Source organism: Pristiophorus japonicus, chromosome 10 (assembly GCF_044704955.1).
Source record: "Pristiophorus japonicus isolate sPriJap1 chromosome 10, sPriJap1.hap1, whole genome shotgun sequence".
NCBI lineage: Eukaryota > Metazoa > Chordata > Chondrichthyes > Pristiophoridae > Pristiophorus > Pristiophorus japonicus.
The window spans coordinates 187,492,513-187,510,442 of NC_091986.1; the positions used below are offsets into that span (position 1 = coordinate 187,492,513).

The 17,930-nt window shown below is 44.2% G+C and overlaps 1 protein-coding gene across 1 annotated transcript in view; it reads left to right on the forward strand.

The window, feature by feature from the left end:
- Positions 1-16,561, forward strand: part of LOC139274872 (NACHT and WD repeat domain-containing protein 2-like) — a 40,228-nt gene extending 23,667 nt beyond the window's left edge. Inside the window, 4 exon segments of the mRNA XM_070891588.1 lie at positions 1,214-1,417; positions 5,512-5,656; positions 9,737-10,323; positions 12,782-16,561. Of these exon segments, the coding sequence (XP_070747689.1) occupies positions 1,214-1,417; positions 5,512-5,656; positions 9,737-10,323; positions 12,782-16,561 (4,716 nt within the window).
- The last annotated feature ends 1,369 nt before the right edge of the window (positions 16,562-17,930 follow it).

Here is a 17,930-nt window from a genome sequence, read left to right on the forward strand (position 1 = left end):
GCCTCGCAAGTGAGCTTTAGCTCAGTGGTAGTGTTCCTGCCTTGGAGTCAGAAGGTTAGGGGTTCGAGTTCCACTCCAGACTGTCCCAGTGAGCAGAGATGAGAGTTTTTGATCTGTGAATGCTGAGGGTACTTGCGCCCAATAGGAATGGAACAGTTCCCCCACATCACATTTAGAACCCCTGGTCAGGTTAACGAGCTGTCCACATTAAAAAAAAGTCTTTGTTACAGAAACAATCCAGAGCATGATCTGCTGGATGTAAAAGCAGTGGAGATGGGCTGCCTCATGTGCCGCTAGGCCCAGAAGAGTGAGCGAGAGCTGTAAGACTCTCTAGGTGGTGTTCTGATTCATTGAATTTTCTAAAATCTGTTTTCTCGCTAGCTTCTACTTAGCCAGGGATTCTTCCTGAAACTACAGCATGGGTTTGTGCTGGGTCTGTGATGTCAGGCTAGCTCCTCATCATTCTTTACCTTGGCACTCTTAACCTCACCTCCTCACCTCTCCTCAATGTGCTGACTCACACTGGGGGCAGCCTTTGAGTACCTTGTTCAAATGGCAATTTGTCTTGTATCAGCAAGGCCAGTAAGTGTTGGAGGGCTATTCAGCTGTGTTTCTGCTCTTCAATGCTATTTGGTGGCACCCACCCCGCGCTCCCGCTCGCTGATCTTTTTCTCTCATCATACATATTTGAATGTGTTTCCAAAGCTTCCATGTGGATACTGTTATAATTAAAGGGCATTTGGGAGTGTTTGCACTTTTGCACTGTTCATTCATTTGTTCTTACAAAAGTACAAGAAGGCACTGAAAAGACCGTGCTAATCACTCCAGCTTTTCGTACAGCTCAGTCAATCAGGTTCTCCTTGGTATAACAGAGGTGCTTTCAGAATCCACAGAATGTTTAATAGCATCAGAACAACATCTGTGGTGAGCTTTTCTGGTCATGAACCGAGATAAAGGATTGACTTCAGTGTGAGGCTGTATGTAATTAGCCTCAGTACTAATTTACATGTCCGTTTGCATCTGTAGGAAACCAGGAGAGAGGTAAGTTCATCCGACTCTGGTAAGATTCTCACAACATGCTCAAGTCTTCACTGAGCTGTGGGGCCTTCCTCACTTTTGGCATGCAACACATGTGCCCGTGTTCCTTATTGATATTCTCCTGTGTGAAAGCTCGTAACCCCATGTGATTTTATGTACTGTAACTCTTTGTTAGGCATTAATAGGCGAACAATATGGAAGTGCCAGCATACCAGCGGAAGTTGAAGCTAGTGAATTTGAGGTGATTCTCTGCAGATCACAAAATGAGGGCCTTAGCACCAGGCTTCTGGAGAACTGGTACCATCGGGATGAGAATTCTGTTCCACCTGCCTACCACCTAAGGTCTAAAACTGATGTCCTCCCTGACTATTGCAACAAGGTAAGTTTCCATGGGTTGCACAGTGTGTATGTCCCAGCTCTCTGTCAATTTACAGTAAGGTATCCAGCCCTAATTCTCCAGCATTGAAGACGAGTGAAGTGGGCAGTTGCAATTTAATGTGGGTAAGTGTGAAGTGAGGCATACCCTTTGGGAGGAACAACATAGGCAGTATAATTTATATTTTGAGGGGAGAGCAAGAACAGAGGGACATGGGGGTGCATATTCAGAAATCTTAAGGTGGCAAGGCAAGTTGAGAAGATGGTTAAGAAAGCATATGGGATAAATGGCTTTGTAAATAGGGACATTGAATACAAAAACAAAGAAGCCATGCTATGCCTTTACAAATCACTGGTTAGGCCTCAGCTGGAGTATTGTGTGCAATTCTGGGCAGCACACTTTAGGAAGGATGTCAAGGCACTGAAGAGGGTACAGAGGAGGTTTGCCAGGATGATACCAGGGATGAAGGAGTTCAGTTATGTGGAGAGATTGAAGAAACTGGGATTGTTCTCCTTATAGCAGAGAAGGTTAAACATAAGAACATAAAGGAGACCTAATAAGAGGTATTCAAAATGATGAGGGGTTTTGATGGAGCAGGTAGGGAGGAACTGTTTCCTCTGGCAAGTAGGTCGGTAACCAGAGGTCATAGATTTAAAATAATTGGCAGAAAAACTAGAGGAGAAATGAGGAGAAATGTCTTCACACAGAGGGTTGTTGTGATCTGGAACACATTTCCTGAAAGTGGGTGGAATCAGATTCCATCAGAACTTTCAAATGGCAATAGGATATGTACTTGAAGAGGACTCATTTGCAGGGTTATGAGGAAAAAAACTGGGGTATTGGTCTAAATTGGACAGCTCTTTCAAAGAGCCAGCACAGGCACGATGGGCCGAATGGATTCCTGCGGTGAAAGATTCTCTGCTTCTCTGACAGAACCGCCACTTTGTTTTTAAATTTCATTGTCAACTTTACAAAGAAAAACGTTTGAGTCTTCCATGCCCATTGTTCCCTCGATAAGAAAGTAGACAAGTGCTACTGTTAACTAACGGTAACTGGTCACTGAAAGGTGCATAAAGGCAGCCCAGCTTGGATTCCTCTTCGAGTTTCCACACATTTTCTGTGGTGAAATGCTTCGCCTCTGGTTTGCACCTCCCACTAATGATTTAGCAGACATTAGGAACTCGCCATATGAAGAGCTTCAAATATGAGTCCATGCAGTGTTATTCCATGTCCATGCATTATTACCTTGCTCCATCCCATCTGGGAGTGCGGCACTGTGATTGAGCTGCAGGCACTGGTTTTCTAATGAGGCCAGATACAGTACTAGTTTCTTCGACATCATTGATGGACTACTGTGGTACAGACTGGATGAGAACTGAAAGATCTCACTCCTGATTGTAATCGTCAGACTTGCATAACTGGGTTTCAATGAGGCAACTATAACTGTCCAAGACAAGGCAATGGAAAAGTGTTACAAACATCGCTGGCGCATTCTCATTGGTTTTAGTGGGGGCAGGGTGGGGAGAGTGTCTCAGACCTATGGCTAAGCAATGACAAGTCATGGTTCCCTGCCAAGGCTAATAACACACCTCAAAGATAGCAACAATATTCTGTGTTTTTCCTCATTATGGCCAGCATCTTTTTCTTTATTTTCCATTTAAGGGTACACTCCCTCTTTTTTCACATGGTTCTCTCTGGTAATGCTAGCCCATGCACCAATTACAGCTGATGGAAGCCAGCCTCACTAGCCTGCCCTGAACAGGCTGTTGTCAAGGACATGAGTGATGCCTGGCTGCAATATCTCCATTCCTCCATGTGGAGGAGAGACTGGATTCAGCAATACAGCAACTAAAGTTGGGTGCTCAATTGAGTGTTAATTAAAACCCACTCCATGATTTTAAGTGTTGTATCTCCAGTATTTACCAGCACTCCATGCCTTCTCAAAGTCCCTATTCCTTTTTCCCTGCTCAGCTACAACTATTGCCATTGTTGACTGGCTTTTGTCTCCTATTATCTAGTAATCCAATAATCAATCATTCAATAATAGATGTCAGCTGTGGCTCAGTGGTAGCACACTCGCCCCTGAGTCAGAAGGTTGTGGACCCAAGACCCACTCCAGGGACTTGAGCACAAAAATCTAGACTGACACTCCAATACAGTACTGAGGGAGTGCTGCACTGTCGGAGGTGCTGTCTTTCGGATGAGACGTTAAACCGAGGCCCCGTCTGCTCTCTCGCGTGGATATAAAAGATCCCTGGCACTATTTCGAAGAAGGGCAGGAGACTTATCCCCGGTGTCCTGGCCAATATTTATCCCTGAATCAACATAACAAAACTGATTATTTGGTCATTATCACATTGCTGTTTGTGGGAGCTTACTGTGTGCAAATTGGCTGCCGCGTTTCCCACATTACACAGTGATTACATTCCAAAAGGACTTCATTGGCTGTAAATTGCTTTGGGACATCTGGTGGTCATGAAAGGCGCTATATAAATCCAAGTATTTTTCTTTTTAATCCAATTTAGAATTTCATCTTGGATCCCATTAGCTTCCACTTCAGTCACCATCTGTGAAACACATGAATACACTGGAGGAATTTAATTTACTGAACTTGTGGTATGTGCTAATAGCATATGAATGTGTTAATGCATTCATATTAAATTCCTCTGACAATTATCTTAACAAAGGTATTACTCCATTTAAAATAGCAGCCAGAAGAATTTCAAATAAATGTATTGATGCATTCATCTGCTATACTGCATAATGCGTTCGTATGCTAACACTGCATCAATGCATTTGATTAATGCATTACAATCCCTCCATGGCCTCACCCTGCCCTATCTCTGTAACCTCCTCCAGCCCAACATCCCTCTGAGATCTCGTTAATGTTTTACTACGTTATATTAATGCAATTGTTGTTGATTGCTGATGCTGCATTATAATGTTTGGATGCTAACACTGCATTTAATTTTTAACACTGTATAACACAATTTCACCAGTAAATGTAACGTAAAACCTATTGGTTTTATGAAAATATGAAAAACAACCCTAAGGTCCCACCTGTGTTCTTTGTGTCGTGTGTGGTGATATGGTGAGGAGATCTGCAGGAACGGTGGCCAGCACTGCAATGGAGCTCTCGTCACAAAAAGAATGAATCTGAATTCCTTAAAAATGTCGACTCATTATATTAAGTATTGTTTTAAGCTAATGTTTTAGTTACTTTTCTCCCCTGTCTTTTAGACACGACCACATGACATTCATTATTCAAGTGATTCAGTAAGGCATCCTGCACCCAGCTCTGTGCCTCGACCAATTGGTGACTGTCTGGTGGAAAGCATGCAAGAGCAGCCTGATTGCTCATCCTTCGACCTCCCCTTTTCTTCCATTGGGGAAACTCCTAGCTTCGGGTCTTGTTTTGAAGGCAATGTTTACAGATCTGAAAAAATCTAAGCGGGAAATCCAAAATCTATTTTTCTTTTTCAAATTTCTTTCCATTATTCATCCAGCAGCCTAAACAATGAATATCGGTGTGCTTGTCAACTGTGGGGGAATGGGAAAATCACAACCAAACCCAATCTTGTCCACACACCCGCTCTCCACGATGAGGCATGGGACTCCCCTTCTGGACCACAGGCACCAGCAGTTACACAGTTACTTACGAAAGCTCATCGACCTGAAACGTTAACTCTCTCATTCCACAGATGCTGCCTGACCTGCTGAGTATTTCCAGCATTTTCTGTTTATATTTCAGATTGCCAGCATCTGCAGTATTTCGCCTTTGTAACACTGTTCAACATTGGGTAGGTTTTCTTTTAACCTGCTCAGATGTCACAGAACCCTAACAGTCTGGTTTCTAAAGTAAAATAGTTTTTTTATTATAGTTTGCCTCTTTGCCTCATGATGTAACATAGAAAATAGGTGCAGGAGTCGGCCATTCGGCCCTTCGAGGCACTATTAGTAGTTAACGAATTTTCACCATCAGCAAAGAAGCCAAATCTCCAAATCAACGAATGTCAAGTAACAAGAGCTTCACAGATGCTTGTGTCAGTATTTAAATTCCAATCACTGCTTCATATTAAATGAGTCCATTGTTACAGAATGAGGACAGAGCGAGGGAAGTGGCTCATACAGCGTGGCGTGAGAGCTTCACAGAATTGAAGATGATCTTCGATGATACAGTGAAGAGATGCCTAACAGAGGGAACAATAAAACCAGAGCAAGCTCAGAAATACTTCACCTCAGGTAAATGCTGCCTATTTCTAGGGGTTGGCGAATGCTGTAGGATGATGGCCCTTTAATCGGATGGTACCTGTATTTTTGCCCATCCGGTTCTCTCCCCACCACTGTAAGTGTCCATTCATCCGGGAGTACGGCCCGATGTGCATAGGTGGCCACTTTTAAGCTCAGACAGCAAGTGTTAGCAAACGGTTAGACTCTAGAGGCATTGCACAGGTGAATATTGTCCACACGTGCACATACGCATGAGCAGGGGCCACTGGACAGTGATCAGGAATGGGAACTCTGGCTGACTTTTCTTTTAAGAACATAAGAAATAGGAACAGGAGTAGGCCAGACAGCCCTTGAGCCTGCTCCGCCATTCAATATCATGGCTGATCTTCTGCCTCAACTCCACGTTCCTGCACTATCCCCATATCCCTTGATTTCCTTAGAGTTCAAAAATCTATCGATCTCTGTCTTCAATTTACTCAACAACTGAGCATCCACAGCCCTCTGGGGTAGAGAATTTCAAAGATTCACAACCTTCTGAGTGAAGAAATTTCTCCTCATCTCAGTCCTAAATGGCCAATCCCTTATCCTGAGACTGTGTGCCCTGGTTCTAGACTCTCCTAGACAGAGTACTTCAGAGTTTCTTTCCATCCTTGATTGAGGCCCATTGTAGTGTTCAAACTCCACCCCAGCTTAGATCCAACAATGCAGAATATTACCTCCTTGATAAATGATCTCTGACCCATCTTCAGATGTGACTACCCTCTCACCTCTGAGTCAGAGGGTTAAGGGTTCAAATCCCACTCCAGAGACTTAAGTCCAAAAACTAGGCTGACACTCCAGGGCAGTGCTGAGGGAGTGCTGCACTGTCAGAGGTGCCGTCTTTCGGATGAGATGTTAAACCGAGGCCCCGTCTGCCCTCTCAGGTGGATATAAAATATCCCATGGCACTATTTCGAAGAAGAGCAGGGGAGTTATCCCCGGTGTCCTGGCCTATATTTATCCCTCAATCAACATCACTAAAACAGATTATCTGGTCATTAGCACATTGCTGTTTGTGGGAGGTTGCTGTGTGCAAATTGGTGCTGCGTTTCCCACATCACAACAGTGACTACACTTCAAAATGTACTTTGTTGGTTGTATAGCGCTTTGGAATGTTCGGTGGTCATGAAAGGTGCTATATAAATGCAAGTCTTTTACCCCTATGGAAAAAATTGAGTATTGATGATTCCTTCAAATCCCCAACACTTGCTGACGATCTTAAACTTATACACTCAGCAACCTGTAGAAATTGTTTTTCCCAATTTACCTTTATCAATTTTGAATATCTCTTATCGGATCTCCTCTCAATCATCTGTTCTAGCGAGTTTATTAAATCGGCCATCTCAAAGGCAGCTGGCGAGTGGAGGTTAGATCATTACGCACAGAGATGGAGGGAGAATTATGCTTGGTCCATATCCTAGCAGACAGAGCAGCAGAGGCCTCAGAGAAGCTTTGCTTTTTCATCCTCAGTCAGTGAATGAAGTGTTAAACAGAAAAAGAAACAAAGACTTGCATTTATATAGGGCCTTTCACGACCACCGGATGTCTCAAAGTGCTTTACAGCCAATGAAGTACTTTTGAAGTGTAGTCACTGTTGTAATGTGGAAAAATCGGCAGAATATTTGCGCACAGCAAGCTCCCGCAAACAGCAATGTGACAATGACCAGATAATCTGTTTTTGTTATATTGATTGAGGGATAAATATTAACCAGCACACCGGGGATAACTCCCCTGCTCTTCTTCGAAATAGTGTCATGGGATCTTTTACGTCCACCTGAGAAAACAAGATGGAACCTCGGTTTAACATCTCATCCGAAAGAAACCTAAAACAGGTTGGAGAAACTCAAATATATTCAGAATTAGGGTGAAAAATAAAATATTAGTCTGTATTGTGATTCCCTTCATTAGTAAATATAGTTCAATTATATCATCAAATAATCAATCCAGTACTACCTAGTCCAAAATGTAACCCACTTCATTGCTAAACAACTGGTGAAGGTACTGCACCATCTAGTGGACAGAATATGAAGTGAGTTTTGAGCTTCCAACCATGATACTATTTCCTCAATATTAATCAAAAACGAATATTGAGTTATAAGATTTATATGTTGGCTTTATTTAAATCTGTAGTACACTTCAGTACTGCCCATGTCACAGGGAAAAAAGCATGATGATCCTGAAAAGTTTCTTCAAAGACAAATACAAAAAGAAATGCACAGAATCAGGCCATTCGGCCCAACAAGTCTATGCCGGTTTATGCTCCACACGAGCCTCCTCCCACCTTACTTCATCTCACCCTATCAGCATACCTTTCTATTTCTATTTTTTTCTCCCTCCCATACCTATCTAGCTTTCCCTTAAATGTATCTATTTGCCGCATCTACTCTCTGACCACTGTCTGGGTAAAGAGGTTCCTCCTGAATTCCTTATTAGATTTATTCGTGACTATCTTATATTTATGGACCCTAGTTTTTGGCTCCCCCAAAGGGGGACATCTCTATGTCTACGCTAATGAACCCCCTCATCAGTTTAAAGAGCTCTAACAGGTCACCTCTCAACTTTCTCTTTTCTAGAGAAAAGAGCCCCAATCTGTTCAATCGTTCCTGATAGTTATAGTCTCTCAGTTCTGGTTTCACCTTTGTAAATCTGTTTTGTATCACCTCCAGTACCTCTATATCTGTTTTGTAATATGGAGACCAGAACTGAGCACAGTACTCTGAACGTGATCTAACCAAGGTTCTATATAAGTTTTACACAACGGCCGCAATTTTGCCATCCGGGGCTGCCGTGGTCTGTGCCGGGTTGCAACAGCACTCCTGGCTCCAGGCCGCACTGTGACAAGAATCTTCCCTCGATTGGGCTTGTTCAGCCTGCCCTGCAAGGTTCCCGGCCAATTAAAAGGAAGCGGGTCTGATGACGTCGTTTGACAGTTGTTCTGTCAGTGTTCTGCAGCATAGAGGTGCACAAAGATGCACAGCTGCACCCAGGCTCTCCCATCACTCCCTCCAGGTGCTTAAGGAGGGAGTCACAGCATGCAGGGAGGTTCTCTTCCCTTTCAATGGGTGGAAGAGACCTCCCCAGGAGACCAACGGAGCCTGGTTGCACATTGTACAGGAGGGCACAAGCAGGGATGTGGTCAGGAGGATCTGGCTGCAGTGGCGCAAACCTTTCAATGATCTCAGTAGATCACGAAACGTTACTGCAACCATGAGCCCTGATATTATTGGAGAGGCTGGGAGGGTGCGGGGGAGCGTGAAGAAGACCTGGCCAGGCCGGGGACGTGGAGGCCATGCCGACATGAACAGCAGGGCCTCATTTAAACAATCTGCAGCAGACTCCTGCCCAACAGCCGGCCAAATTGACAACACAAACAAGCAGCCGGGTACCTGTGGAGACGGTCCGCAGAGGCCAGTACAGGATGGAAGCTCTGGGCCGCCGTGGGGGTGGGGGGGGGGGGGGAAGAGCGAGGACAAAGGAGCCACAATCGGTCTAATCGTGATAGGGAGAGTGATCATCGACGTCGTGATCCAGCAAGCGGAGGCCGAAGGCTTCCTGGTGAGGCTGGGGAGGCAGGGGGGAGCACTCCTGGAGTGTTAAAAGGAGCTGATCTTCAGCACTTACCTCGGCCACTCAGCACCTCCCTCACTCAGTTAAATTTAAGCTGCGGCACCGATGTCGTTGGGCCACGAGTTTTTGAATGTCTGCATTTTGCAGGAGCCGGGTCGATGGCCTGATTTGTTAAATTTTAGGCGGGCAGGAATGGGATTTGTTGGGTTGCTCGATCACGATGCTATAACCCCCCCCCCCCACCCCTCGATTCCGACCTTCTCCTACCTGTTGTGAAGGGGGGAGGGTAAATTTAAGGCAATTGGGGTTATTAGCCATGGAAACCAATCAACATCATCATTGCAAGCCTGAAATTCTATTTGTTGTAGTTTTCCATGAACAGGCCACGAAAGGCTCCCAACCAGGGTAAGCAACTATGATAGGCTGAAACAAATGAATGTCCATTTAAAAGTATGAATGCGATAATATCTTCACTTCATTGTATAGCTCTTGAAGATGAGTTGCTGCACGCTGTCGTAAATCAACCACCAAGCGTTCTCCAAAAGTGCATTTGCTACATTTGCAAAGTTCCACACCTGACCCGCCACCTGACGAAGATGCTCACAGAACAGAAAGGGCAAGCAGACAGTGATGGGCAGCTTCCGCCAGATGCACTGGCACACGCCAAACTCCTCAGGCTGCGTGACAAGATTCTCCCGTCACTGGTCATTTCCTCGGATTTATGCGTTTACACCTTTACAGTATTGGGCAACCACAAACAGGACTACACAGAGCAACTGAGGCAGGAGTACATCGAGGGTCTATGCCAGCAGTTTTATACTGATGTGGTTAAACTTATTGACAGCAACAACACCAATGCACAAAGACCTGCAGACGAGATTGACGGTGTGATGGAGGAAATGGTAGAACACACATCCATGTGCAATTTATACGCAGCCCTTTCTGATTTTGAGTGGAAAGAAATGGACCAGATTAAAGAATACATTCTTGGGAAGCAATCTATCTCCCCCTTCATTATTGTGGGAGGGCCTTGCAGTGGAAAAACACTCCTCTTGGCAACATGTGCCAAACAGGTACGGATTTTTATCTGTTTCTTTGTTCTATGGCCCCTTCCCTCTCCCCAGGTCTGAGGATTGACCGCTTTCCCAAGCAATTACCACTCCGAGGTGGCTCTTAAGTGGTATTGGCCACGATATGCTGAGATACGTGTGGATGTTTGTAATAATGGGCCGGTTATTGCTGTGGAAATAATGGCGTGTTAAGGACACATGTCTTTATTAATCTGCAAATTGGCCAGCACATTCAGGGAATTAAGAGATTCACTGTGAGTTGCGAATCTGCGGAACTTACTGGTCGATTTACGTCGCTCTGCCATTCGCTTTGCACAAACGGCATCTTGCCTTTGGCCTCCTTGTTATTGCTGGATTTGCACATTAATTGCCCATTAGACTCGCCTCTGAAAGTTAAGTCTGGTAATTAACAGTGTAAGTACTTTTCAATGGCGTGACAATTGTTCATGCAGTACCATTCAACCAATGTTGCCTCTTTTATTTGGGTGCGCGGCCCCTTCAACATACCGCGCGTGCGCGATTTTCCGCATTGAAAAGCAGGTGTGACGGCTACATGGGAGGTCCTGATAGCTGCACAGCCATGCAGCTGAAAAGGAATATTGCAATCAAGCCTCTTGCCCAGAAATGGAACAATTTAAACGGGAGTCTCATTCCTTCAGGTGGTAACTTGTTCTTAAAGATTTAAAAAATACCACATTTTATTTTATTTGTTTGCTTTTCCTTTCTGTCTCTTGTTTTCTCTCTCTTAATCCAATCTTTCTTTCTCTTTATTTCTCGTCCTGTACCTGTAATTTGACTCTAATTCACCCTCCTTCTCAGTTGTTCCTGTTTCTTTCTCAATCCTTTTATTTCATTGGTTAACGAGAGTCACTGTTGGTCCCACCATTCATTGAGGACCCAGATGCCCTGTTACCCTCACCATGCTGTTATCGGCTCACACTTCCAGCAAGTAATGGCTCAAAATAATTTTGAGCTAAAGGACGCAGACACAGGTCTAACCACCAGGTAGGCTGCATGATGCCCCGCTCCAGAAATTCTGGGCCAATATAATTTATTTATACAAAACCAGACTGAGGACAAGTTGGATATGTCCCCTTGAGTGTAATGGTGTAACGAGACATAATGAGGATGTGAGGAAGAGACATTTTTAGTTGTTAGTCACAAAGCAGCAAATGCAGCCCAAAGTGTTCCAAGCCAAGACTGGCTTTATCCTGCTTGCATTGAAGAGGTTAAAAAAATGCATTTTTTTAATTCATTCATGTGATGTGGACGTCGCTGGCAAGGCCAGCATTTATTGCCCATCCCTAATTTCCCTTGAGAAGATGGTGGTGAGCCGTCTTCCTGAACCGCTGCAGTCCGTGTGGTGAAGGTACTCCCACAGTGCTGTTAGGGAGGGAGTTCCACGATTTTAACCCAGCAACGATGAAAGAACGGCGATATATTTCCAAGTCAGCATGGTGTGTGACTTGCAGGTGATGTTGTTCCCATGCGCCTGCTGCCCTTGTCCTTCTAGATGGTAGAGGTCGTGGGTTTGAGAGGTGCTGCTGAAGAAGCCATGGCGAGTTGCTGCAGTGCATCTTGTAGATGGTACACACTGCAGCCACGGTGCACCGGTGGTGGAGGGAGTGAATGTTTAAGGTGGTAGATGGAGTGCTAATTAAGTGGGCTGCTTTATCCTGGATGGTTCTGAGCTTCTTGAGTGTTGTTGGAGCTGAACTCATCCAGGCAAGTGGAGAATATTCCATCACACTCCTGACTTGTGCCTTGAAGATGGTGGAAAGGCTTTGGGGAGTCAGGAGGCGAGACACTCGCTGCAGAATACCCAGCCTCTGACCTGCGCTTGTAGCCACGGTATTTATGTGGCTGGCCCAGTTAAGTTTCTAGTCAATGGTGACCCCCAAGATGTTGATGGTGGAACATATAATAGTGACTGAAACAGGCCGTTCACTCTGACCACTCTGTGTGCGCACCAGCGAATAGTTCTGACCACATTTTCCCACCTTGCTCTCGTACCCCTTCAACCCCTTTTCCTTCATCCACCTATTCAATCTAATCTTCAATGTTGACCTAGTTTCTGCCTCAACCACTAACCCTGGAAGTGAATTCCACAGCCTCACAACTCCGTGTGAAGAGGTTTCTCCTGTCCTCTGTTCTAAATATCTTATATTTCATCTTTTATCTGTGGTCACTCGTCTGTGGTGCTTTAGAATCCCATGTGCCAATTTCTCCTTCCACCTCACCTCAGCTCACTTGCTCCTCATCTTTCTAAAATCTGCCCTAATCCAATTGGTCCTATTTTCTGTACTGACTGTGCTAACCGACATTCAGCTATCCAACTGATCTATTTCATGACTCGTAACCAACAATGCCACCGCTCTTGTAGGCCAACTAACATCCTGCTTGAGGAACAGTAAATTTAAGTATAAATACTCAAACTTTTCTTCAATGTGTTTTCTTTCAGATATGTTCGTGGTTGAATAACTGTGCCCCTGTGACAGTCAGCCGCTTCCTTGCCTCCACAGGCAACGGTACCTACTTCAGAAATGTCCTGACTGGAATATGTCAGCAAATAGCAATGAGCTACCACAAACCTCTGCAAATATATTCTGACAACATTGAGAAATTAGTGAACTGTTTTGTTAGTCTTTTAGAGGAATCGTCCGAACAGCATCCCTTGACTGTAATAATAGATGGTGTTGACCAGATACCAGAGACTGACGGTGCCAGAGCCTTATGCTGGCTTCCAAAGAGTCTGCCACCTTTCACCAGGTTAATTATTTCTACGACTCTTAAGAAATATGGAATGGCAGAAAAACGCACGTCATTGTACCCAAATGCAGCATGCTTCCTTGAATTAAAGCCGAGAGAGAGAAAGGAATGCAGCAAAATTCTTACACAGCGCCTTCTCTCCTCCAGCAGAAGAATTACCTCTGGGCAGCAGGTGTTTGTGAACACAGCCCTGGGGCAGTGTACGCTCCCACTTTTTGTTAACTTGCTTTATAATGAAGTGCTTTGCTGGAGGTCACATGAGGATATTGATGACCAGACATTAGGAAGAACTATTCATGACAGTATTGAGCGACTACTCAAAAGGCTTGAAAGGAGGCATGGGGAGAGTCTGGTTTCCAGAGCTTTAGGCTACATAACACTTGCAGATTCGGGACTCGGTGAGGTGGAACTGCTGGACATTTTGTCACTTGATGACGATGTCATCGAATATTTTTGGCCTCGAAATGGCTTGCCAGTCTCAGTGAAAGTGCCACATTATTCGTTAGCAAGACTGAAGCAGGATCTGAGTGGGTTTTTAGTCGGAAGACCACGTAATGGAGTCAAATTGCTCTTCTGGACAAACAGGCATTTTCCGCTGGTCGTCAACAGGTGTTACCTCAGGAACATGGAAACTGTGCAACGAATGCACAACATCATGGTGGAATACTTCAGCGGCCGATGGTCCAATGGAAGAGGGAAGCCACTTCTCATCACTGTCTTGCATCAGAAGCCAACAGAGGATCAACCAATGCATCAGTGGATTTTGGAAAATAGTCCTTTAATGAAGATATATGTTGATAGACAGCAGCCTTCACAGCCCTGGCTTTTTAATTTCCATTCTTCTAACCCTTGTCTAGTTTTTCCAAATCGCAGAAAAGTTAAAGAACTGGCTTATCATTTGAAGAGAACTGGAAGACTGGAAGAGCTATACCTTGATGTGCTATCTTCATTCGTGTCCCATCAAGCAATGGTTAAAGCTGGTCACCTGGTTCAGCTGATAAGTGAACTAGAGGAAAATATTCAGACAGTAAATCGAAGAGAGATGAGATTTCTAGCAGCAGTTCTGAAAAGTGCACGTTGTTTCCTGCGAGAATCCCCTGATCAGCTAGCAATGGCTATTCAGATCAGGGTTCTACCGTTTGTAGAATGCTTCCCGCAACTGTTCAAATTTCTGAAGCAGGCTTATCAAGAAGGGCTCAAGCATAATGTTATTGCTGTGCTGCACAGTCCAGTGATTACTTTGCCCGGAGTGCATGCTGCCTTGTGTACCACCAGCCTGTCTCGAGTAACCGATATCATAGAAATTCAGTCACAGTCTCTAGTTCTGGTGGCACTGGAAAGTGGTTCTGTATATGCTTGGAACCTAGAGGTTCAAGCACCTTGGGAGCAAATCAACACACATGGAGTTAAAGTTTCAGGAGCCAGAATGTCAGATGGTGACCAGTTCCTTGTACTTGTGACTGTCCACAGCACGATATTAGTGTATGATTTTGCCCAACTATCCTTGCTTTACGAAGTTTACATGAGAAGAAGTCTTGATGGTGGCATGGCAGAGATTCTGCAACCAATCAGTGGTTTTGCTCTATGCAGTACAAATGCAGTAGTGTGGTTTGAAAACAGCGCAATAGTGAGGGTCTTTGACCTCAACTCTCATCACACAATCAGGCAGTTAAACTGCCAACATGAGGTTCAATGTGTATCCTTTACTACTGATGGAATATATGCATTGTGTGGGCAATTGAAGAGCACAGTCACAATATTTAATATTCATACTGGTCTCCAGCGAGCCATAGTATTTCTTGAATTTCCTGAAGCATCTGTCTATTCCATTTTCTTGTCTGCATCTAATGAGGAAATCTATGTTGTTGACAAGATTGGGAATATATGTGTTTGGGGCACTCAAGACATGACTGAACCACATCTCCTGGAAGAGATTGTTTGTTCAGAAGATGAAGATGAAGTTCTTAGTGTTGAACTTTCTAATCACTCATTGTTATTGTGCAGGACATCGTGCATTGAACTGTGGGACACTTTGAGTTGGAACATGTCAGCCAAGTTCAAACCACCTAAAAATGAATACTTCATCCGAGCTATATTGTCACAAGATTGTGATTCCATTATCGCTATCATTAGTGGTTCCCAGGCCTTATTTGTGTGGAAGAGAGAGACTGGGCAATGCGTTCTAATACTTGAGAACAGACTCGGTACCCCACTGAGCCTCTCTAAATGTTGTAAGCAAAAGGCTTTGGTGTCATTTACTTCAAAAGGTTTCCTGATGTCCTGGGACCTAGACTGCATAGATACAGCATCAGCTATAGCAAAAACAGAACGGACCGTACAAACAGTTCTTCTTTCATCACAGGGAAAGCATTTTTATGCCTCTGATGGTACCAGCATCATATTCAAATGGAGCCTGACTTTCTGCCAAATAGAGGCTACCTTTGCACATGCCGGCCTTGTAAAACATTGTGCTCTCACAAGGACAGGAGCATCTTTGGTATCTGCAGACGTTCATGGTGATCTTTATGTTTGGGACACAGAAGCTGGTCAAAACCTGCACCGGATCAGATATGGTGATGTGACACAATTGCTGATAACACCAAACGACCACTTTGTTGTGTCACTTTGTGAAGACCGCGTATCAAAAGTCTGGAAACTCTCCAAAGGGCATATCGTCTGCAACATTCACATACACTTAAATAAGGCAATGACAACGCCCGAAAGTACCTTTCTTCTGGGTCTTCACCAGCATCGTCTCCTTGCTGTCAGCTTGTGGTCAGGAGGCGTAGTCAAGAGATTTGAATGCACGGACAAATCAGATATCGTTGCCTTTCAGACACTGAGGGACAACCCAGACTGTATTTTGCTAATCTCGTCCTCTGCAAGTATTTATACCTGGAATGTAGCAGAAGAAGCTCTCTACCGACAGGTCCAGCTCCCGATCAAGCTCCCTGGCAAGTTCTCCAGACAATTAGATGCCTTTCAGGTTTCCAACGATGGGAGGATTGCAGTCATTTCAGTGAACACAGAGAGTGTCAATGTTTTGGACATACTACATGGAAGACTGTGTGTCATTAATACAGAGGGAGCCATCTTTAATCAACAGTTGACAAGAGATGGTCAATATGTTGTGTACATATGTTACAGAGACCACTGCAATTGTGACTTTCATTCAAGTGCAACACTTAATATTGTGCGAATAACGGATGGGAAAAATATTGGAAGCTGCGATTTATGCAAACTTCCCTCATGTCTTGCTGTATCTGAATACGATTTAGATATTTTTGTGGGCTTTGAAGACGGGAGTGTTGGAATGTACACAGTCATCGACTATCCAGATGCCAAGAACAAAATTAAAAGCCGACTGAGCAAGGTGGCCAAAGGTGAATACGCCCCTAGAAAGACAGACTGCTTGTGTAAAAACCTCCCTGATGCTGTTTGGGTAGATTCCCTCAATGAATATTCCCAGTAACTGCCTTGCACTTCTCTCGGGTGAACAATGAGTATGAGGGCACAGTGCCAACTGGTTCCTTCAAAGGCTTTTGCAATCGGTGGACAAAACTGGAGACTTACAACATCATGGCACCTTTCAGGCCAATATGGATGTAACCTGGAAATGATTTCAGGTCAATCAATCAACTTTACTTCGTGGCAGGCTCACAAAAAGAGAATGCGTGAAGAATGATTGGTGGCATCCGGTATAAACTGGTGCCACCTTCACCAATCCATCGAAAATAGAGCTGTGTGGCACACCTACAAACCACTGGGGACATGGACTTTCTTTATCTGCATAGCACAGCTTTATAATATGTTAACGTTATAGAAAGAAAGACTTGCAGTTATTTAGCGCCTTTCACGACCACCAGACGTCTCAAAGCGCTTTGAAATACTGTTGGAGTGCAGTCACTGTTGTAATGTAGGAAATGCGGCAGACAATTTGTGCACCGCAAACTCCCACAAACAGCAATATGATAATGACCAGATAAATCTGTTTTTGTTAGGTTGATTGAGGGATAAATATTGGCCAGGACATCAGGGATAACTCCCCTGCTCGTCTTCGAAATAGTGCCATGGGATCTTTTACGTCCACCCGAGAAGGTAGACGGTGCCTCGGTTTAACGTCTCATCCAAAAGACGGTAACTCCGATAGTGCAGCACTCCACCGGAGTGTCAGCCTAGATTTATGTGCTCAAGTCTTTGGAGTGGGACTTGAACCCATAACCTTCTGACTCACAGGTGAGTGTGCTACCCACTGAGCCACAGCTGACGGAAGCGATTCCTTCTACCCTCTGGAGCATAAACAACTGAAGAGTAATATGACTCTTTCTGTCATGACAGCAATGAGATGAAAATTATTTGCATTTATAACTGTAAGAGAGTCCGAAGGAGACTGAACCAATATGGTGTGAGGCGAGTATATTTTATTAATAGATTTAAAAGAACACATTGCAGTCACTAGTTAACTTGCTGACTCATTAGCAAAGCATCATTCTGATGCTCAAGAACAGCTCAGTAATTTCAACAAGTTAAAGCAACTAAAGCAACAGAAACAGAGTTAGTTAGTTCCGCTGGGCGGAGTGTTGATGTCAGGAGTCTTCCGACTCTGCCTCCACATGTGGAACTTCTTCTACTGTTTTACACCTTGACTTATCTTGTTGTTCATATTCTTTTCAGTCTAGCTATTATGGAAGATCGATAACTGCTATTATGGAAGATTGATAGCTGCTATTTGTGCGAGGTCGATAGCTTATTAGATCTCATCAAAGAAAGAAAGATTTGCATTTATATAATGGATGTTTCAAAGCGTTTTACAGCCAATGAAGTACTTTTGAGGTGTGATC